The 23893-nt window shown below is 40.5% G+C and overlaps 1 protein-coding gene across 5 annotated transcripts in view; it reads left to right on the plus strand.

Annotated features, from left to right (window-relative positions):
* Positions 1–23893, plus strand: part of PTCD2 (pentatricopeptide repeat domain 2) — a 56072-nt gene that overhangs the window by 20349 nt on the left and 11830 nt on the right. For 2 of the 5 annotated variants that reach the window (XM_059874097.1, XM_059874101.1), the window contains exon 10: positions 5289–9138. The exons of 1 other annotated variant lie outside the window; for it this stretch is intronic. In XM_059874097.1, coding sequence (XP_059730080.1) covers positions 5289–5561 — 273 coding nt within the window. In that variant the 3' untranslated portion in view covers positions 5562–9138. Of the gene's footprint in view, positions 1–5288; positions 9139–23893 lie in introns of those variants that run through there. 2 more of the 5 variants (XM_059874099.1, XM_059874100.1) reach the window with 2 other exon arrangements.

Raw genomic sequence — 23893 nt, forward strand, 5'->3', positions numbered from 1 at the left:
TAGGATTATGGTGATGTGGTAGGATAGCTCTCATGTCTATAGTGCTGCAGTGAAGGGACGCAGAAAAGACAGGTTGGGTAAGGATGGCAAAGAGGAGAGGTTGAGCTCTGTATATGAGCTCTGTGTGTAGATTTTGCCTTGGTGATGAGTGAATAGTGAGCTTTTGGGTAAGGATCAGAGGACAGACAAGCACAGGGATGCTTCAGTGGTTATCTGCTACATCCTGCCTGATAACGAAGGTGTGTGCACACATACACATGCGCACACACACAAGCACTGGTGAAGCATTCTTTAAGCAGCTGGAGAAAGTCTCAGTCACAGACCTCTCTGGTTCCTCTCTGGGCTTTAGTCACCCTGTTGGAAGGACAGCATAGCTGGACAAAATCAGTCTAGGAGATTTCTGAAATATACTGAGAGTAATATCTTGGCCCATGTGACAGAGGAACGGGTAAGGGAAGATGCTCTCTTGGACCTGTGACTCATAAATGTACAACAATTTCTGAATAATGTAAAGGGCTGCAGTAACAATGATTCTTGTGGAGTGAAGAGTGTGAAGTTTATGATCCTGAGAGTAATCTAGGTCCAAAACTTCAGAAGAGTAGGTTTTGGCATGTTCAGGGACTTAACCTCCAGGTTCCTGTAGGAAACTGTCCTGGAAGGGAAAATGTGTGGGGTGATCTGGTTGATCTTCAGAGGCACCATTCTCAGAGCACTGAAATGATCTCAAGCTGGCACAGGGCCAGAATGAATACAGAGCTTCTGACTGAGCTTAAACACAAAAAAAGATGCACACAGAAGATGGAAGCAGGATAGGTTACCGAGGAAGAATGCAAAGACATTGCCTGTCCATTCATAAATTAAGTCAGGAAAACCAAAGCTTAGTTGCACTCGAAATTAGCAAAGAATGTGAAGGATGGCAAGAAAGGTCTTTTCTGAGGATATTGGCTGCAAAAAAAGGTTTGAGGAGATTGTGGCCCTACTGGTCAGTGAGACTGGGGAACTAATGACAAATGACAGGGAGAAGACTGAGGCACTCTGCCTTTTTGCCACCACTTGGCAGGTGAAAAGAGGCTAAGAGAATTGGGTTTGCTCAGCCTTAAGAAGATAAGGCTTAGAGAAAACCTTATTTCTGTCTACTGCATCCTGATCAGATGAGACTGTGGAGCTAGACTGTTCTCAAAAATGCATGATGATAGGATTGGGCACAAGGGCCACAAGTTGAAACATGGGACATTCTGGTCAGGTACTGGGATAAAAGTTACCATGACAGAGATCAAATACTGAAATAGTTTACCTGAAGAGGATGTAAAATCTCTATTATTGGAGGTCTTCAAGACTCACCTAGAACCTGAACACACCCCTAAGAAAGAGCTGATTAGACCTGCTCTTGGCTGGGGTTTGGAGGTCCATTTCAAACTGAATTGTTCTGTTGTACACCTGGATGACCTATTGACTATCCTGTCTTGTGAGAAACAAGTGAAGATTTCATATTCCCAGGACACCATGATGTAGCTGTCTTACTACACAATTGTACAGAAGAGGTTCTCTTTTTAGTCTCTTTGATTCTGAGACTGGTGATTACCTATCCTGGCCCCAATGCTGACTTGAGATATCAGGGTTATTAGTTACAATTAAGGTTCTGGACTCAAACCTAGCCTCTCTGTTGCCCCTTTTCTACCAAAATATAGCAGTGCAAATTCCCAAATCATATGACAACCATGTGCTCTACAAATAGTCATGTTGATAGCTAGTTTGGCTAATTCCATCATATACCTTCCAGCGTACAGGGATGTATACTCACAGCAGTCAGCCCCTGTATCCACTTCAGCACCTGGCCCAGAAAAGAAATTGCCATCTTAGTTTACATGAAGGTGCTTTTTTCAAGGTTTGTATTCTAGATAGAATGTGCGTTGAACTTTTGGTGTCCACTTTCCTAAGTGGTAAGCTAGTCCTTGCTTTCAATGTCTATGCAGTTGAGGGAAGTTTGTGGAGTCTCACTCCTGCTGACCTGTGAGCTGCTTGAAGAGAGATTAGGGCCTCACCTATATCCAGCAGAAACTGCAACATCAAAATGAAATATAAAATCACAAGTCATGTGACTGCTAGGCAATTCAGGCTAGCAAATTATCACATTTACTTTAAGTACGGGACATGTCTTGCAGCAGGAGACTTGGCAGCACAAATCTTGATGGAAAAGTTTAGGAAAGAATATTGGAAAAGATAACTGAATAGTAATGCTTGACACAGCTGAGTGAGAATTCCCATGATTTAACCCTGGCCAGCAGCCAAGCCCCATAGAGCTGCTCACTCACTCGCTTACCAGAGAGACTGGGGAGATAATTGGAAGGATGAAAGCTGGAGAACTCATGGGCTGAGAAAAAGGCAGTTTAATAGGGAAAGCAAAGGCTGTGCACACAAGCAAAACAAACCAAGGAATCCACTCACTGCTTCCCATGAGCATGCAATGCCATGGCAGTTCTCTAGGAGAGCAGGGCCTTATCATGAAAAATGGTTACTGCGGAAGGCAAATGCTATCCCTCCAGTTGTGCCCCCACTCCTTCTTCTTGTCCCCACTTATAAACTGAATTTGGTGCCACGTGGTCTGGAATATCCCTTTGGTCAGTTTGGGTCACCTGTCCTGGCTCTGTCTCCTCCCAGCCTGCTAAGCACCCCCAGTCCCCTCCCCAGTGTGGCTGCACCAAAAGCAGAAAAGGCCTTGGCTCTGTGCAAGCCCTGCTCAGCCAATAACAAAAACATCTCTGTATTACCAACCCTGTGCTCAGCACAATTCCAAACACAGCCCCATGCCAGCCACTGAAATGAGAATTAACTCTACCTCAGTCCAAACCAGCACACCAAGTAACAACTCCTTTGCAATTATTCCATCCATAAGTACTTGCAAATTGTCTAACACTTCTTTCAGCTTTATGACAGTAAATGAATCTTGCTCTGGATGGCAAGATTTTAATAATATAAAATAAAGATTTTAATAATGGTGGTTTTTTTGTTGCTGACTTAATTGTTAGAAAGAGTGGTCCTGTAGTCCTTTCAGCCACCATGTGCTGCAGAACTGGAGACAGAGAGTCCAACATAACTTGTCAGAAAAGGAAAGAGAATCAGTTCAGAAATTCACTTACCATAATTTAAAAAGTCCTAAGTTTATGCCTAAACTTATGCAAAATAGTTTGGGAAACTTCTCATCCTCCTTCTCTACAATGCCATCACTTGGGGAGGGGTAAAGGGAAGGGAGGAATAAAAAGGAGAAATAAAAGGCAGAGACATTGTTGAGAACTTCTTCTTTATGTTTGAAGCTTTATCAGTTCTCATATCAGAATGACAGAAAAAGAGAACTGTGATGGAGAAAGGATGATACATCTACAGAATTGCCATAGTGGTTAGGTACTTTTAGGGGAAATTCAGACCACAAAATTTGCTCTGCTGCACTTTTACTACCCTTTGGAAGGGTTTAATATTTGTAAGCATTAGCAAATAAAAGCTTTGAAACATTTCTCACTAAAATGCTAAGAAAAGCATGTGCTTGAATTCAGGAAAGAACCTGCAGCGTCTGTTACCCTAATGCAACTCTTTATGAACAGTCACACATATGAAAACATCAGCATGTCAAATTTCAGGCCTGAGACTTTACACCACATGTACCTTTGCACGGGCTCAACGGGTTGGACTGCAAGGCATTTCTCCCTTGAATTGTCATGTATCTTTATCTTCGGTACATTTCCAGACAAAGTAGTATTCTACCATGAAGAATGTGATGCAGAAAGTGTGGTGCCATTGTAATATTTACATTACCAAAGACAGTTTTAGATTTTTCCCATTTTTACATGTGTTCGTAACTATCTAAGTGACACCTCTGTTTTGGGTTGAATTTTTTTGTTTGTTTTTATAAACTATTCACTGAACTATAGAGTAACTTACTATGGCAAAGATTTCTGGACATCCCCTTGTTCCACCCCCCATTACATATCAGCAGAGAATAGCATGAAACATCATCAGAGAAAGGAAATTAAAAGCTTTGCCTGTGCAGCTGTAGCCATGTACATGTAGCTGCCTTTTTTACCAGTGAAATCAACCTTGTTCTTTCACTTTTTATTCCCTTTAGGAAACATGTATTTTCAGTTAACTCACTTGCTTTGCACGTGATTGCAGGTAGCTCCTCTACTTGTCTGCTCCTAAAATGACTGTGAGTGCTTTAAGTATAGACTGAGAACCACTCCAAATTAGGACTTGAAATGGTAACTTGCTATTACTGTTTTCTCCCTAAGCTGGGATGCCTAAAACTATCCTGTGATCTCCAGAGAGCACCTGTCAGTGCAGTTCTTGCACTGACAGGTGATTTTAAGTAACTTACCATTCTATTCTGCCCACAGACTATTTCTTACTTATTGGGTAAATGTGATCAATCACCGTCTGCTACAGGTGAATCTCTACAAAAAAACAGTACACAATTTGAAGTCCCATATACTTCATTCATGTTCTTTTTATATTTACACTATTGTTTTAAAATATCTTTTCCTTAGGGTCAGAGTATATGTACAACTTCCTGAACCAAGTCAATACTTCCCAAGCCAGTCATCTAATGGAATACTTACATAGTTAGCCACGTTTTTTTCCTTGAAGTCCTAGGGGTTGGAGTGTGATATTTGTCTGATGAGCTTTTTCCAAATCCTGATGACGTATTTAGAACTGTCCAGATCAAGAAAAGACATTTCACACTGCCAAAAGAGCAGCAATAAGAAGCAATATCCCAGTATGGCTCTGATGGTTCCTGTATGAGAGTATGTTATAAGGCTTATAAGTAATAGTGGTCTGGCTGTGCCGTCTCTTCTCCCTCACTCAGGTTTTGATGTCCAAACAACAAGTTGCTTTCTCTCCCAATCTGAGCAGTCATATGTTTGCTCCAGTCCCAGTCAGTGTGTCTCTTTTCTCTCGTGCTCACATATAAAGCCAGGTGTGATTTTGTTCCTCCATTGGTCCTATTCCTGCCCTATAATTTAGCAAGAGGTCTAAAACTGTGTTCAATTTGCCAATTATCATGAATATTGCTGTAATTCTTTGTTCACCTACATGCTTAAAAGCTGAAAGTCTTCCTGTTAGCTACACGTGGTTTTTGTCTTTCAAATATTCAAGGTCATTTCTATAAATAGTGAGTTGGGCCATTAGTGTGTGTTTTGAGCAAGACTGCTCCTGTAACTAGTTTAGACATTTATGCAGGCAGCCTGGGAGCAGCAACTTAGAGTCATACTGTTCTGTTCTTCTGTTTAATTTCTTAGTATTTCTATTCTTACACTTGCACACTCAGAAAGAAGACCCAAGAAAAAAGGGTGTTGGGGAGAGGAAACAAGACCTGCTTCTCCATGGCAGAAGAAAAGTGCAAGACTGTGTTTACTTCATCAGAGCTGTTTTCCTATCCTGGATGCAGTGACAATTCCTCGTGTGAATCAGGGCAAATAGAAGAAATTACAAAGGGTAATAACAAATCATGTGGTCTTTATTTATGCCAAGAATGTTTCCCATTTCTGTCAACACCCATGGTACCTAATTAAATAGCCCAGTATGCTTCCTATATATATATATATATATATATATATATATATATATATATATATATATATATATTTAAAAGGAAACACATTAAAAATTGCTGTAATGCTGTACTTGAATCAGGTCTACTATGCAATACCTTAGAAAATTTCCCATGAATAGCATGAGAGACTGCCATCTCTCTCTGATTCTGTGTGCAAGTATCCGTGTATTCTCAAAATGATGTTGTGACCATAACCAAAAAATCATGCGAGAACTGAAATCTGTAACTTAGGAATACCTGAGATAATTTATTCATCCTGATTCCTTAGCTTCCAGCCAGAAACACCAAGGATCTAAGAAGTAACATTCATATGAAGGGATTATTCCATGTATTGTATGGATAAATATGTACTTAAAATCAAAATGTTGATATTTGCCTCTATTTTAGAGAGATCATCCCTGGAAATTTAGGGACAGAATTTCAGATTCTGTTTCACATGGATTTTCCATGCTGCCTGGAAAAGGTCAGAAAATTGAACAAGGTAAGAGAAATGAGGCACCTCAGACTGGATGCCTTCCTTAAAGTTGGCAGTTTTGGCTGGCAGCTATATGGTATCTTGGTGACTTCCTCCTGTGAAATTAATTAATAGCTCTTGGCAGTCAAGTCACAGTCAAATCACTCTAAGTGTACTTAACCAGGGTGGTTTGCTTCACAAGCCCTTTCTTGTGCCAGAAATATATGTGTGTAAGGATGATGGGAAGCAGTGTGATCTTGTATTTTTTCCTGCATGCCCTGTAAATCCAAAGATCCTGAAATCTTGATAATTAATCTGAAAACTTCCATAAAACATAATTGTTTTGAAGTAGAACTGATTTTTTTTACAGTATCTTGGATTACTTCATTGAGATACATGAAGCATTTGGACTTATGTAGAAACTCAAGAAAATATAAAAGTCAGGCCCACTGGTGTAAATTGCTGCGTGTCACTTTGATTCATTTCAGCTCTGATTACTTCCGTAAGAGAATTTTTCTCTGGATTCCAACACCAAGCACCCAGTCTTTAGACCCTGTAAATGTGTTTAAAAGGCCAGCTCAGCAAATGCTACTTTTTAAACAATAAGCAGAAACTTAATACATGAAAATGCTTCCTGTTTCTCTAAATGACCTTAAGGGAACAAATGAAAGTATAAAACTGAGAATATCAGACATTTCTTAAAACTGCCTTTTTGGGTAATAGAGACAAATTCTGTCCAGAAGCATAGAAAAATTCACAGCAGATTTGCAATTTATTGCACAAACCTAATTTTGGCCTGGTCAAATCTAACTTATTTTCCTTGTTGTGTTAGTCAAAAAATGCTGCATTTGTATTTTTAAGATTCATGCCTCATCATTGGCAAGGTTATTTTGGAATGCCCTGGCCTTCAAGGAAGCAGTTCTCCCTGTATTGATCTTTATCTGTGCACACAGATTTGCCTCTCTCTGTGGGGGCAGTATTATTGCTCAGCACATGCCTCCTGCTCTGCCAGGTAAGAGAAGAAGCAAAGAGTTTGCTCTAGAGGGATCTTTCTTCATGCATTTCACAACTGCAGCTGCTGCTGCTTGTAGCTGCAGCCATTCTTTATTGTTTCTTGTTCCTTTACACATACAGACTAAACTGAGACTCTGATTTCACCATTCTGACAGTGGTAAAGGTGTCTTGCTAAGTCTGGACACATTTATGTCTTTTTCTGCAAAGCTAAGGCAAGACTGTAATTAAGTTTACTGCTGGATTCACATGTTTGAAAATTAGTAAAGCCAAAGGGCTTTCTGAGGAAAAAATTGTTCTGCTTGCAAACTCCAATGAAGCCAGCTGGTGCCATGTGCCCTTCCTCTCCTTAATGATGAATGTGACACTGCTCATCTGGCATAGAACATCCTTTTGTCTGCATAAGCTTTACACTGTGGTTGTAAGCTATAAATTTCAGCAGCATGGACAAAACCTGGGCAAATCCACAGAATGGTATTTTGCTGTTTCATGGGACCAGGTAATTGCACGTGCTTTTTGAAATATGGTAAATGAACTAATGGGAGATCAGCTCACAGTGACACAAAGCATTTACATCTGGAATCAGGCCTGGCAACACAGATATCATCATCGTGCTGAACCAGCAACCACAGAAGGCAAGACAATGAAAGTAACACAAAGCAAGAACTTTTCAGGCAATGAAAAAAGCTGTATCTCAAAATCCTGTATGTCATCTACAGAATGATCAGTTAGGGCAAACTGTATCTACACAAGAGAAACTATTTTCAGCTGGGGACCCAGAGAGCAAGTGCTAGTTATACTGGATAGTCTACAGAGCAAAATCTATTTATACAGTGAAAAAAACAAAACAAAACAAAACACACACCCCCCCCCTGCCATCCCCCAAAATAAAAGCAAAAACAACCAAAAAATCCCCCAAAAAACAGATCAAACAAAAAAGAACTAACAAACAAACATACAAAAAACACAACAAAAACCCAAAAAAACAACTCTCAATCAATTAGGAAACAATGTTTCATCTGGGCAATAGTTACTTAAAATTTACTGTGTCTATTGCATGACATAAAAATGAAGCTAATTCTTAACATACTTTGTATGTAAGGAGGAATGTAGTTAATATTTCTGATGTGTTAGAAACACAACTGCAGGATTGTCATTGAGCCAGTAAGCATGGTTCACCTAAATCCAATTACTTGCCACATTTTAGGGGATGCATTGAGTTTGAATGGCCTGGTTTTTGGTAGCAGGTGGGCCACAGAGGTGGCTTCTGTGAGAAGCTGCCAGAAGCTTCCACCATGTCTGGCAGAGCTAATCCCTGGTGGCTCCAAAGATGGACATGCTGCTGGCCAAGCCTGAGCCAATGCAAGCCTGAGCCAATCAGAAATGGTGGTAACACCTCTGTGACAACAGATTTAAGAAGAAATCAAAACAAAAATTACTGTGCAGTTGTAATTGTGGCCAGAGAAGAGCAGAGTGAGACCATGTGAGAAGAACAACCCTGTGGACCCCGAGGTCAGTGAAGGAGGAGGGGCAGGAGATGTTCCAAATGCCAAGATTCCCCTGCAGCCCGTGGTGAGACAGCCCTGCTCCTGCAGCCCGTGGAGATCCATGGGGAATGCAGAGATCCACCTGCAGCCATGGAGGAGCCCGTGCTGGAGCAGGTGGATGCCTGGAGGAGGCTGTGACCCCATGGGAGACCCAAGGAGAGAGGGGCCCTGCTCCCAGGCTGGAGCAGCCTGTCCTTGGAGGACTGCACCCCTGGAAGAGAGACCCATGCTGCAGCAGTCTGGGGAGGACTGCTGCCTGTGGGATGGACTCACACTGGAGAAGTTCATGGAGATCTGTCTCCATGGGAGGGGAGCCCACAGTGCAGCAGGGGGAGGACTCTTCTCCCTGAGCAGTGGGAGAAGCCACAGGTCATGAACTGACCACAACCCCCATTCCCTGTCTCCCTGTGAGAGGTAGAGCTGGGAAGGAGGGAGGGGTGAGGGGAAGGTGTTTTTAAGGGTTTATTTTACTTCTCATTGTCCAGTTCTAGTTTTGTTTAGTAATAAATATAATTAATATATCTTAGTTGAGCCTGTTTTGCCTGTGATGGTATTTGGTGGGGGATTTTTCCCACTCCTTATCTTAACCCATGAACCCTTCATTAAATTTTCTCTCCTCTGGGCAGTTTGCAGAGGGGAGTGAGTGAATGGCTTTGGGTGCCTAGCACAAGTGCACAAGAGGTATTTCCAACATGATTCTTCTCTTCTCTCTGTTCAACACCTGTACAAAAATATGGATGTTTTGGATACTTTGCACATAAATATGACTTTTGGTTTGTATTGTATACCTGCTGAATTATGTACTGCATTTGCTGATAGAACAGGCATCTAGTAGCTACAAAACTTGTAAGTACTCAGAAGATGGTCTGCTTAAACCCCACTACTGCTTTTGCAACTTCACAGGGCTACAACCTTAGTTTCAGCTATCAGAAGACAGAACATTGGGGAAGCACATTCTTGTGTAAAAGCTTTTGTTCACAAAATCAAAATTTGTCTTACTGTGACACTGATAAAATAAAAATATGCCATCAGTTAGAGAATGAGATGTTTACTCTAAAGAACTTAATAAACTGTTATTCTAGCAAAGTGATTACATTTTTTGAATAGTTTCAAGCAGTAATGAAGATATAGAATAATGCTAGAAATTATGTTTTTAAAGATGCTCCAGAGTTTATAGTGACTTTCATCCATCCATCTCTACCCGTAAAAGAACAATTAGAAGAATTTAGTGGTTAAATATATTTACTTCTCTTGACTCACAGTATATGCATTACTAAATGCTAAATAAAAAATTTTTAAAATCCCATCATATGTAGTAAACATGATGGGGTTTTCTATTCTGAATACATGTCATACTGCTTTGTACGGCGGCCTCAAATTTGATGCCCATGGTTCTCAGCAGCCAGGAGTCAAATATTACATGAGCAATATTGTACCTTGGAAAACTCCTGAAATGTCTGAAAAATGCTCACATGCTGTACAGACATATTCCAGCGAACAAAACTGAAACTAGTCTTCACTAAATGCAAAATCAGAAAGTCAGAGTTCCCTGTTCTTGCACCTTGTCTCGGCAGCAGAACTAAAAATAGACCTTCATACATCACCTTAGCTACAAAAGTTTAATAACTGAAGGAATTGTGGTCTTAATGCTCTCTCCAAGGTCTTATATAGTAGTATGAAAATTTTACTTTTCCAACATATTTAGGATGCACAACTATGAAGGCTGGTGTCATATGGAACCTGCAGTTTGTCCACAGAGGTACTGATGTTCTCCTTCACATTTGCTACAGAGTTGACTAGAGATGCTTTAGACTCCACAATGAAAAAGCTTAACCATTCCAATACCTTTCTACTAACACTTTAAAAACAAAGTTTTTGGAACGTGTACTCTTTAAAGTATTTCTCTGTTTTATGTGATTGGAGGGAATGTGGTTTCCCTGAGAATAAGCAGCTGTTCAATATAGTCATTCCTTTCCAATTAAGAGGCAAATGGACACCAAGGCACATTGATTCCTCCATGCTATATCATTTATTATAAATGCAGTTTTGCAATATACATTAATGTAATTTCCTTTACAAGATGTCCACTGTGGATCTTTTTTTCCTATGTGGGAGAACAATAGCAGGAAGGAGAAATATGTGCACATTATTTAAACTGAGGAAGGGACAGGTGCAAAATTAAGTGATTTTTAGCTGAGTAGCACAAAATTCTTAGACAAATTCAAATGGGAAATTACTTAGGTATGTGTTAATAAGGGATTTGAAAGAACTGATGTCATGCAAGGATGACACAGGAGCTAGATAGAATACTTTTGCTGCAAAAGTTCAATGAGGCAAGTGCAACATCCTGAGAAAGAATGCAATGGAGATTTGTTAGAGCACATCAGTCATTCACAAGGTCACATGGATGGTGGACACATCACACAACAATGTTAACTTTTGTAAATCTGTGTTGATCTGCTTCATTATAGGGATTTGTAAGGAAATAAATGGACCATCCACACAGTTTGGTGTGTTCTACAACAACAACAACGACAATAACTATTATTATTATAATATATTATTTTATACTGTATAAAATATAATATTATTGAATATTAGTCTATTATTATGTAATACTAATACTAATACTAATACTAATTTCCTCCATTACTATATATAAATATATAGTAATGGAGGAAATTTATATAATGGCTATATAATAATAGAATATTTTCAAAACTATATATTATGAGGTATTATTACTATAGTTGTATTATTATAGGTGGTCATTTTTATTATTAATGTTGGGCATTCAAACATATACTTCAGATATTTATTTGAATAACAAAAGTTTCAACAGTGATTTGCAAGCAAACATTTATTAGGAGTGCCTTGGGGCATTACGAAAAGGATACATAAGGGTCATCAATTCTATCTTTACTTTTAAAGGACATGACTTAATTTTCAGTTAGGTTCTAGAAATTCACAACATTTAGCCTCAGCCAACAGACTAAAAATATTTTCTGGCTAAACTGGTCTTCAGCAGAAAACTAAATTTTTTAAATAATATTTTCCCCAAGTAGGTTCTGTCTTCCATGAAGAACAATTTGTTTTGGCCAAATAATGGAATTCCTAGAAATTAGTGAAGGTTTTCATCATGGTTAAAGTTTACTATATTTTAGCTGAAATTAAAGACCTCTTTTCTGAATAGAGTCTTCACAAACTGTTGTCTATCAGCAATGATAAAACAGCATCTTCTATCACAGGCCTTGGCTTTGCAAGTGCAAAAAAGTTTCTTTCTTTTCAGAAGAGGAAAACACATAGTGCCCTTCCCAGAGGCTTCAGGCAGCCAGGGAACCTGGCCAGTAAAGAAAAACAGCATTCTGACTGAAAAATATGTTTCATATGCATGTTGTGCCAACTAGCAGAAGCCATATGACAGTGCAGGTCTCCTTTCATGGACTTCTGTTCTTCTGTTTACCTTTTTCACATGATTTTTGAAAATTCAGACAGTGCTGTGTTAAGTGGACAACTGAAACCACAAGTTGTAACTGTATATAAGTAGCAGAGTAAAAATTAGAAAATAAATTAAAAGAAACAGGCAAAAAATCAAGAAATCAAACATCCCTGCTCTCAAACCTACATGATCTCCAGAGGTCCCTTCCAACCTCACTTATCCTGTGATTCTCCAACTCCATAAATACTCTTCTCTTCAGATGCTGAAGTTATTATTTTCCTTTGTCAGTCAGACAACTGGTTGTCTCCATGGTAACAAGGGGAATTCCTATATCTCAATTTTCCCCACTTGTTAGATTAATTACCATACTTTAGGAAGATCTTAAGTGAAGGTGAAGGAATTCCTGATTACCACAGGATTATCTTATTTTTCACCATGCTGTTGCTTTATCAGATGGGGATTTTGGAAGACAATGTACAGTAAACTGTCTGCACAAGGCTGTTGGTGCCAGTAAAACATGTGGAGAGACATTTTACCATCTGCTTATTGCACAAAAGTAGCTAGAGAAAAGGAAACTACCCTTATCTCTTTTACCGGACTATCATTAACAGCCCCTCATGTAAGAAAAACTCAACATTAAATTCTTACTCCTGATTTATACCATAAAAAAGGCAATGAAGTTATATTCCAGGATTTAAAGGTATTACTATTACAAACTATTAATTGTTTTGTATTGCTTGCTTTGGAAAGGAGCAATTAGGTTTTATATGTCCACCAAAATCCCTTATTCTGTTTCTCTGATTTTGTGTTGCTCTTTAGGTGGTTTAGAAACGTACTCCTTGTGCTGTAAAACTAAGTATTTTTGCTGTTTACCTTAATAGTTCTCAGATTGCATCCCACATAATTACAAAAAGGGAAACATCAGCTATATTTACAATGTCAAGAAAGACAACTTTTTTTTCCCTTAAGCTTTCATCTTGTTTGCTCCCTTAAAAGCACTAAAAATGAATAGAAAAGAATTTCCTGGGGAAAACCCTGAAACACTTAGATAAAATAGAAGGAAATGACAGTGAAAGAGAATGACAGGCCTGTGTGTCATGGATGGGGGTGGGAGACTCCAAATTATGAAGCAGAGGGTAAGAAGCAAAGTCTTTCTTCATAGTCAGTGGCTAAAAAGTCATGACATTATTAATCATTTGTATAGGACAAGAAATGTGCATGGCTCTGTGCTGTGAAAGATAAACAAATAGAAGGATCTGTCATGGGTTTACATTTTAAAGGAAGAGGAAAAGTCAAAGGAACACAGTGCTGTACATGTAACCATCACAGCTTTCAAGTCTTAGAGAACAGCTGAAGTTTTTATAAGGTCAGGAGTAGCTACAATTGAAAATCTCTTTCTGAGTAACTTCTATCCAAAAAAGTTGCGTCAAACCAACCTGTTTCTCTCCTGCAAAGCTGTACTGGCTTCAGTGAAAATTTCTGCAGTCAGAAAGGTTTTTAATTCAGAAAAGCTTCAGACTGCATTTTGGAATCTATTCTGAAAAAAAATAATGTAAATTGTCCTTTTAGATGTTTCTGGGCACTGAATAGAAACATCAGTATCTCTTAGTATCCATAGTGTAATGTATGACTTAGATTTGCATTATACTGAAATATTTTGTGGACAATAAGTTGGTGTATTTGCTACAAAATTTTATCCAGATAAGTTGGGTGTTCACTAGGAAGATTCTCCTTACACAGGCAGCAGAGAAAGTCATGTGTGCGTCTGCTTTCTCTGAGCATGAATCACAGGAACAGGGAGAATAGATTTGGAGTCTAAGACAATTACTGCCATCCATTTGCTGAAAGGGAATCCTAGAAAAGCTTGAGCTCAGACAGCGTTTTTCTGAGACAATGTTTACTCTTCAGTTACATTATTTCGGCTGGCTTTAGGACCAACACACCAGCTTATTCATGCTGCTTTCCCAGTGATGAATTAACTAACTCTCCTATTTGATTCCTAGACTGGGCATATTCCTAGGGATATGCCACACTTACAAGCAGCCAAGAATTTACTAAATCTGAGTGGTTTTGAATCTCAGCTAATAGCTATTGCTGCTAAGAGCAATTTTGGCAGGGGGGTCGCATTGTTATACCTTCTGGTTTGTGTATCATCAGCTGGAGTAATTTTTCAGAACAATGCTGAATGCTTATTATATACTTCATACTGCTTCAAGCATGTCAGTATATATTAATGTTATACTGAGCAGACATTTCATTTCACAGAAGGAGTCAGGAAGGTTTAGACGTAAAAGATGACACTCAAATATGTGAAACAAAATTAATTTTAAAGTACCTAAGGTAAGATGCATTTAACCTTGTTGTGTAGTGGTTTTAAGAATCAAATTTTTATCTAATTTAATTAATATTCAAAGGGAACTTAATCAAGTCCTATCCACAATACTGTAGCACTTAAGTCTGTAAGAATGCTCCTCGTTACACACATACTTGAATACAGTTCATATTCATCTTCTCAATACCCAACGAGACAGCTGAACTCCTGCATATGTAAATTTGTTTTCTTTTAACAAATACAACACTTCTATGCTAAAAGATGTTGGTAGCTATCAGGGCTCATAATTTGACATATTGGTAGTTCCCTAGCCTCAGTATAGCTGGCTAGTAGACTCTCATATAAATCTCACTAAGAAAATTTTCAGATACATTTTTTGTTTAGCAAGAGAAGAAACAGTAGAGACTGCTATCTGAGTCCCAGACCAGCAAGGTTCTAAGGAAAGCCTGATCTGTATCAGTCAAAAAGCTTTCTTTGGGACATTCTGCAAACACAGATGACTGGTTGAGACCAGATCATAAGGGTGCATATGTGTGAGTGTGACTTGAATCTTACAAAAATGCAGTCAAAAACAGCCAGAACCAGCCAAGGAAGTACCAGCAGCATGGATGGTCTTGGAAAAGATCCAGACTAAGAGAGAAAGTTCTAATTTTGGACAGAATGCTGGCTTAAAACTGATTTGATTTTCTGAACAAAGAGACTGCCTCCTGTTGCTTGTCCCTACTGTATTCAAAGAGAGAGAATTTTGTGTACTTTCTTTGTAAACAGAGAGTAACACACACCCCAAATTGCAAACTTTCCAGATTTAACATATTTTATGTGAAGACTCTTGGCTGAAAGCAGATATATACACCTCAGGATACTTGATGTTTGATCCAAAGCTACTGCTTTTTTAAAATCCACTGCCTTTTCAAACTCTCCTTCTCAGCTTTTTTGACACAGTTATGAGTATTTATCCTAGGCAGAGAAAAATAGGCAATTCAAGGATCTAAATGAAACTTGTTTTTTCCCTCCATGCATACTGTGCATTGACATAAATAGCAGAACACGTCACTGTATCTTTCTCTCCCTGCTGTACTCCCCGGTGATGTCAAGCACACCTCCAGAAAGGCGTAGAATCATAGAATCTATATTGGGAAAGACATTTAAGAGGATCAAGGCATAACACTGCCAAGCCCACCACTAAAACATGTCCCTCAGTACTATGTCTGCATATCTTTTAAAAACCTCCAGGGCAAGTGACTCAAACACTTCCTGTGCAGACTAGTCCATACTTGACAACCCTTTCTGTGAAGAAATTTTTCATAATATCCAATCTAAATCTTCCCTGGAGCAACCTGAGTACCTCCTCTCTTATTCTATTATTTGGAAGAAGAAGCTGATCCCCATCTGGCTACAATCTCCTTTCAGGTAGTTGTAGAGAGTAATAATGTCCTCCAAAGATTCCTTTTCTCCAGTCTAAGCAGCCCCAATTCCCTCAATCACTCTTTTCAGGACTAGTGCTCCAGACCCTTCAACAGCTTTGTTGCCCTTCTGTGGACACACTCCTTCTTCTCAGCACTTTCCTTCTCATGAGGGAGCCAAAACTAGACACAGTACTCAAGGTGTGGCCTCACCAGTGCTAAATCCCTGCCCTGCTCCTGCTGGCCACACTGTTGCAGGTACAGGCCAGGATGCCATTGGCCTTCTTGGCCACCTGGGCACACCCTGGCTCATGTTCAGCTGCTGTCACCAGCACCCCCAGGTCCTTTTCCTGTGGGCAGCTTTGCAGCCACTCTGCCCCAGCCTGTGGCACTGCCTGGGGTTGCTGTGACCCAAGGGCAGGACCCAGCACTGGGCCTTGTTGGACCTCACAGCACTGGCCTTGGTCCATGATCCAGCCTGTCCAGATCCCTCTGCAGAGCCTTCCTGCCCTCCAGCAGATCAGCACTCCCACCCACCCTTGTTGCAGTGTGATGTAACAGCTTGCCTCAGGTATCCCAGTCCTTCCCCAGGTGCCAATCACCGCTCCTCCCACCCTGACCCCTGCTGGGTGCTGTCTGTCAGTCCTGGCATTCCAGAAGGGCATTGAGTGATTGGCAGAGTTCAAAAGATGCTCTGCATCCCTGGGGGCCATTGGCCCACCCAGGGGTCCCTTTCACCTCAGACCTGCCTGCCCTGCACCTGGTTGGTGGGATCCCTACCCCTTCCCTCCCCCTCTCCCAGGGTTAAAAGGAACAGCAACCACATGGTTAGGGCGTTCTGTGGGAGCTGTTGCTGGATCCAGAGGCCTGTGGGCCAGGAATAAAGCTCTGGATCGAAACCCTCCAGTAGAACCCAACTCCTTTTCCTTCACCACCACCGCCTTGAAGCTTCTCCACCAGAGGTAAACCGGAGCTCTGCATGTCTGGAGGTGTCTCTAGCACCCAGCTGCAGCATCCAGCTGAGCCAGAGGTGTCTCTGAGGTGAAAACACTGCAGTTGCCGCCTTTTGGTCAAGCAGCAAGGGCCAGACAAGCCCAGGCACGTCCCATCTGGCTATATTGGTATTATTCCAATATAGTTTGGTGTATTGGAAATACAAACTGCCTGAGAGGATTGGCTAACACTGTCTTCATTTCTGAGGAGGCTCCCTAGGTGCTGGCCTGGGCTGTTTTAAGCCAGTGTGGACCCACAGCCTAGTGTACAACTTTGTGAGAATGTCCCCTGCCTTAATTCACCTCTCAGTTTTCTGGGAAACTGGTGGAAACTAGTGGAAATGATCAGCAAGAGGTAAAGTATTCTCATGGGGTCTTAACTCAAAAATGCCATGGTCACAATGATGAAGTAGCTTGGAGGGAAAGTTCTTCTGCCAAAAGCATTATATTCTTCTATGAATATTCCTACTTCATTCCTGTTGTGTATTTCTTATCTCTCTGGCTTAGGCAAATAGAGAGTACACTACACAGCCTACAGCTGGATATTACAAACTTCAAATTATTCTAATTTCCCTTAAGTCTTTCTTATAAGTGATTTCAATTTCCAGTTGCCCAATTGAATAGTAAAAAATGCAAGTGTTAGGGTATAGGCTGCAGCAGGTCTTTTTTGTTTCAGTTGGAGAAATAAAGGCTCCCCTTTTCTTTCCTGCTGCTGTTTCAAGCTTCTCCTTCCCCTTCAGATAAGGACCTAAGGAGACCCTTATTCAAACACATGGAATATATTGATGTCATGATATTCTTAGATGGAACAAATACTCCTTCTAACTTGCTGTCCTCCAGGAAGAATACTGTTTATCAGCTCAAAGTGACACAACTAGTAAAACCCATTTGTGAAACCCATTGTAGACTTTTCTTTAATAGGATTAGAAGTTTCCATGAGGACAGAAAAGAATAGGAAGAAAGTGATCTTGTATAACCAACTTAATGGACAAGTGATAAAGCCCTTACTAGTGGGTTAGTATTCCTAGCCAGCAAGATTGATGTAATCAATCTATGCAGTGGCACCTTGAATTCCTGTTTTGATTACCACCTTTCTTGGTCCAATTTTTCCCAGGGATTTGCAGTTTACATCTGAATATGAAGTGCTTCTCTAGGAGCTATAACATTGATTTTTTATTGCAAGAACTCATTTTTGTCTTTTCCGGTTTTCCATGGGTAAAAGATAGTTTTTTTCTGCTGTTTAGCACAATAAAGCTGAAGTAAAGCCTTGGGTCAGGACCCATATTTTATAGGGTCAAATTGTTCTTTATCTAGCTCAGCATCTTTGACTGCACTGCTGCTTAGGCAGAAGAAGAAGGAAGTTTGCATGTCAGGAAGATTGCTTCCTATTGCAGCATGAATAGCCCAACTGGTAGCAAGTTGGCTGTGTGCCATTAAAAATTGAACAGCCAAGTCAAACTGGGTCAGGTTTACACTTTACCAGGGTAATGCTGTCTAGTCAGACACCAGCACAGGAGCATTTTCAGCTCAGAGTCTGCTCAGCCATGGGAGAAGGAAGAGAGAGCAAAGGAAGTTTGGCTGTCAGAAATCTTATTTTATCTTCTATTGTAAATACGCAACTGGCAGCTGGTCAGGCATTCAAAGTTGAAAGGTCTACTGGCACCTGTTTTAGGTACATCCCTTCCTCGTGGGAAGTAATGGGCTGAAAATGTAAGCTGCAGACAGCAGCCTCAACTGAGAGCTAAAGTTGTTTTCCATCTGAGCTATGGGGTGGGCTATGTTGTCTTGTAAGTCCTTCCTGCATGACTTGCCTAAGAACAAACAAGTCAGGTTGGTATCATCATTGCCATTGGATGAAGTGACCACTGCTCTGGCTATCAGGCCCAGTCTGCTGCCCATTAAAGACAGGAGACAGAGCTGAGATACTGTCCAAGCGTGCTGAACTGTCTCCATGGAGTCCTCTTTACTCTTACGTGTGTTACACTTGGCTTGTAGTAAAGCTAGTCAGTTCTGAAAATCAATTCAACTTTCCCATAGAGCATGGTTTTAAAATTCACCTTTCAAAAAGCAATATTAATAAAATGGCTGCAGACAAAGTATTAAAATTTGCATTTAGACATGGAGAGTGCAATCCCATCCACTACAAATATCAAGCTACTCTTACTTTCTCACACAGTGAACCTTAGCATGCTTTGGAGCAGCATGAAGTTTTGCTCTATATTTGGTCTTACAGTCTGGCTAACATAACCGCCTACGGCTTCCCACTTGTCAAGGGGATGTGCCAGTAGCAGCTGCCTAGAGGGAAGAATAAGCAAAGGGAAGATAGAGCAGAAGGAGAAGAAAGATTGCTAGAAAAGGCAGCTGATGGCACTTGAGGCAAGTGATGCTATTCCCCCTCTCACAAAGGAGGGCTCCATAACAACTAAGCGTATACCCAAAATGGACATTGTTCAGGTTGTAAAGTCAAACACAAAAAGGCTAGCAGAAATAAAGTTGTGAGGAGATTGGGCAAGAAATTGGTTCAAATGTCTTCATCAGCATGGAAACCGAGAGAGCTCACACACTCAGTGAGGGAGATCAATCAGTCACCTTGCTGAGAGAGCAGCATGATGGACAGAAGCATTCCAGAGGGCTGAAGGGAAGTGCTGTTTCCCCTGAGCTTGGAGCTAAGGCTGAGGGTGTGGTGTGTTTGCTTTACAAATGTTGAAACACATTGCAGTAAAATGAGAAAAGGAGCACAAGGACCAGATATCCCTGTCAAATGGCTGCTGAAGGTGTTATGAGAATGGCTTGTAGCCTGCAGTTGTGAAGGACCTGGGGAAATGGAGGTAGAGCTAAGTGAAGAGAGGAGCTAGAAGAGGTGAAATACACAGTTGTGTCTCAGTTATGACTGCATTCTTCTCCCCTGACTGAGATATGGGGCTGTTTTCAGCCTAATTGACTGCTCCTGAGTGTATTCATGCTCTCCTGAAAGGCACCTTTCTGAAAATAATTCCAGCCACTGTACAGAGCGGGTCAAATCAATACCCTACCTCCTTCATCCACTCAGACTGAGCTTTATGGGAGAAATTATAAGTGCTGACTCATGATAGTCATGGTGTACAGATATAGTTCTCTCTTGTACACTTTTTCAATCCTTTTTTTCCCCTAGAGCAAGGCTGACCCCAAATTTGCTGTGTGTCACAGGGCAACCCTCACCACTTTCTCCCTGGGAGCCAGAGTGTGTGAAGCTTGTGACCCTCTGCCACAGTGGGGAAAAGCCTCACATCCCTCCCACAAACCTGACTGCAGTGGCTTATATCCCACAAGACCAAGATGAAAAGGTTTTGCTCCATAACCAGCTTGCAAAATGCAGGAGAATCCTCGGCTGGAGAGGATAAGGCGGCAGGGAGAGAGAGATGTGGTTATAATGACAGCCTTGCCTCCAGGCATCCTCCTGTGTAGCTGAATCAGAAAGTGGCAGGAGGGTCAGAACTGAGAAAGTACAATATAACAAAGATAAAATGCCAAGTAAGTCTTGAAAAGCTGCATATTTAATTAAATGGTTTTGGAGGGCTTTTAGGTTTGAACAGTGTAGGACAGCTTTCTACTTCCACTTGCTGGGTAACTAGGCCTTGTCTTCATGCTAACAACATAAAGCAGCTCTAAAATAAAAGAAATTTTAGGGATGTTTACTATAGAGTTTGGAAGGCATTTAATATTGGTAAGATTATCTATTTTATTAATCAAGTAGACCTCCAAAATGATTATGCTGTCTTTCCCTACTCCCGTAACTTTTTTGGTATGATTTATGGATATCTGGGACAAGATTTTAAGGTGGAAAGTTTAAGACACTTGAAAACAAAAAATCAAAATGGGGAAATTTTCTGATGTACCAGCAATTGCTCTTCTCCTTAAGACAACACTGTAATTGAGGTGCTTGAGCTGCTGAAAAGAGAGTCACAGAATCACTGGGTTGGAAGAGACCTTCAAGACCATTGAGTCCAACCCAGCCCAAACACCTCAACCAAACCATGGCACCGAGTGCCACATCCAGTCTTTTCTTAAACACATCCTGGGATGGTGACTCCACCACCTCCCAGGCAAACCATTCCAGTACTTTATCACTCTTTCTGTAAAAAGAGTGTTTCTGTATTTTTCCTAATATCCAACCTGTATTTCCCTTCATGCAGCTTGAGTCTGTGACGTCTGGTTCTGTCAATTGCTGTCTGGAGAAAGTGACCAACCCCACCTGACTACAAACACCTTTCAGGGAGCTGTAGAGAGTGACAAGGTCACCTCTGAGTCTCCTTTTCTCCAGGCTAAACACCCCCAGCTCCCTCAGTTGTTCCTCACAGGGTTTGAGTTCCAAGCCCCTCACCAGCCTTGTTGCCCTTCTCTGGAGGTGATCAAGTGTCTCAATGTCCTTCCCAAACTGAGGGCCCAGAACTGGGCACAGCACTCAAGGTGTGGCCTCACCAGTGCCCAGTGCAGGGGGAGAATGACCTCCCTGCTCCTGCTGGCCACACTGTTCCTGACACAGGCCAGGATCCTGTTGGCCTTCTTGGTCTCCAGGGCACACTGCTGGCTCACGTCCAGTCAGGCACTGGTACCTGACCAGTACCGCCAAGTCCCTTTCCCCTGGGCACTTCTGCAGAAGGTGGCAGATAATTTTTGGCAAACGCATATCTAACTGTTCAACAAACCACATATATGCAAAAGGAAATGTAGATTTGCTGGCTGTGCTGCTTTATAAAGCTGTTGTTTTGGGATGATAGGAACAGGATGACACCATTCTTGATAATCTGATTGCAGAATTTTATGGTTGCTGAGAATCCAAAGGGATTTTTGTTTTCATTTGTCTTTGAAAAATTCCACATATGGAAATTGATGCATTATAAGTATAATCTGACTGACTGGACTGTTAATTCATGAGATCTAAAAATAAAAGCAAGATTAAGAATTTTGGCCACTCTGCAAATCCATATGTTCTAACTATGTGCTCTTACTCACATACTCACTCTGTAATCTGAAAAGTGCAAACCCTGAAACACATTTTAAAATTAATCTAGAATTGATTAAATTTAATCTAAAATTGACTAAATTTTCATTTTGCTTAGTAGCAAGGACTGTTGTACTGTACTCACAGTCTCTTGGAAATGGCAAGGGCACCTGTGCCAGTCATGCTGTCTGCTCATCCATCACACTGGGCTGCTCCTTTTTCTTTCAAGTATTTCATAAGAAAAGGATAGAAATCGCACTGCAGCAATGTTCTCAGAGATCATCCTGACCACTTAAGTGTGCTTTGTGAAAGGTGATTGGTGGCCTAAGCACTAGGGTCCTAAGGAGTAAACGAGAACAAGTAAAATGAAAAGAGAATATTTTTTTTTTTAAATATAAAAAAAGAGCAGAAAAGTAAGAATTTTGCTATTTTGCCACTATCTCTCAAAACATGCAATTAATCTTTCACTCTCCTCTAAATGCATAATAGGATCTACACAAAAATTGTCTCTACATGAAAGCCTAAAAATGCACAAATAAAGCCCTAGACAAAATCCCCAAATAAATCTGTAAGTATCCAACAGGAATGAAGAGTGGCATGGTTTCATGCTGTACATGGATTGGATCTGCTAGTACAAGTCAGGTAGGAAGACCCTGATGTCACTGCTGAAATCAGGAATGCTAGTGCATGTCCTCATCACATGTTCATTAAGTGAAGTGTTTAAAATATTTCTGTCTTACAGCTTCTGCATGTTACCGAAGAGAGGGCTGAACAGGCAGCACGAGCATGCCTCTTCCCCTTCAGAGTGAAATTAGGCAGGTTTGCTTAACCTGGGGATAATATATTTAAAATGAAGTAGCTGCAGTGTAATGGGTGACATTTGCACAAGGCTCCCTCATGATCCGTTCTGCCAGCTGGCTGGGGGTGGTTCCTCCCACAGAGCACTGGTAACAAACACGCATGAGCCACTGTGGTCGTGAGCAGCCACAGACATTTCAGTAGGAAAAATTTCAGTGGAATGAGTTTTGCTGGTGTCTAGTCTTGACTGTTCATGTGAAGTCTGCCTCATACCATCCTTTTAGAAGGATTAGCTACTACTGCTATGCAGTAGCTTTCAGAAAAACTCTCATTAGGGAATGGCTTTTAATGCTTTCCACCAAAATAAGATCAGGCTTCCAGACCTATATAATTTTGGACCTCTCTGATCTTGGGGCTGCTCGCGCAGGCCTCTAGGATAGATTGTACTAGGCACAACACTGTTTCAATTTTAGTGTAACTTTCTTCACAGCAAGACTGCACCACAGTTCTCAGTTGTCATTATATTTATGTTGCTGGCTAGCTTTATAACCTGACTTTGAAAAATCATCTTGGCCTTTGAAACAAATGGAAAAATCATGATTTACTGTTTCTAGAAAAGTCCTATAATTTGTAGTAGAAATTCTGTAAAGAATGAAGCAACTTGCAGAATTCCCTTGCAACATATCACCCTGCATCAATATATATTCTTCTGGGTTTATATCTGCCAGTTATCTTGTATAACTGTATTTCTTTAAGAGACATTTATGTGACACCTTCTCTGATATTATTAGACAGTTCCTATCTCCATTAATTTCATAATAGTCCTCCACAAGGTAGAAATACCTTTCTAGTTTTCACACAACCAAATCATTGTCAGTTTTACTGCAACTCATTTTTTAGTTGGTTAATTAATGTCTTGAATTTTTTAGTGTCTTGAATAATAATTTAGTGTCTTTAATAATTTATTCCTCAGTGATTTTCCATTCAGAAGTGTAAGGGTATTTAAGTGCTGAAAAAGTGCAGTACAATCAGAGAATTCCAACTCCAAAAACACAAGCTAACATTCTCTACTAATGTAAATTGATAGAGGTCTTTTGAATTAAATGTTCCTACTACAAGAAATATGTCAGTACAGGAAATAATTCAGTAAAGGGAAAGTCTGGCTTCACCCAAATTAAATCATTTCTGTAATGGAATGTAAAGTATATTTTCAGAGAGGGTAATCAAAATGATAGGACACCAGAAGACTTATTCATAATGTATCTGTTCTCTTTTCAGCTGTACTTTCATTACAGGCAATTATTAGGAAAAACTATGGTATATGATTCATCACG

Source organism: Haemorhous mexicanus, chromosome Z, assembly GCF_027477595.1.
Source record: "Haemorhous mexicanus isolate bHaeMex1 chromosome Z, bHaeMex1.pri, whole genome shotgun sequence".
NCBI classification, from domain to species: domain Eukaryota; kingdom Metazoa; phylum Chordata; class Aves; order Passeriformes; family Fringillidae; genus Haemorhous; species Haemorhous mexicanus.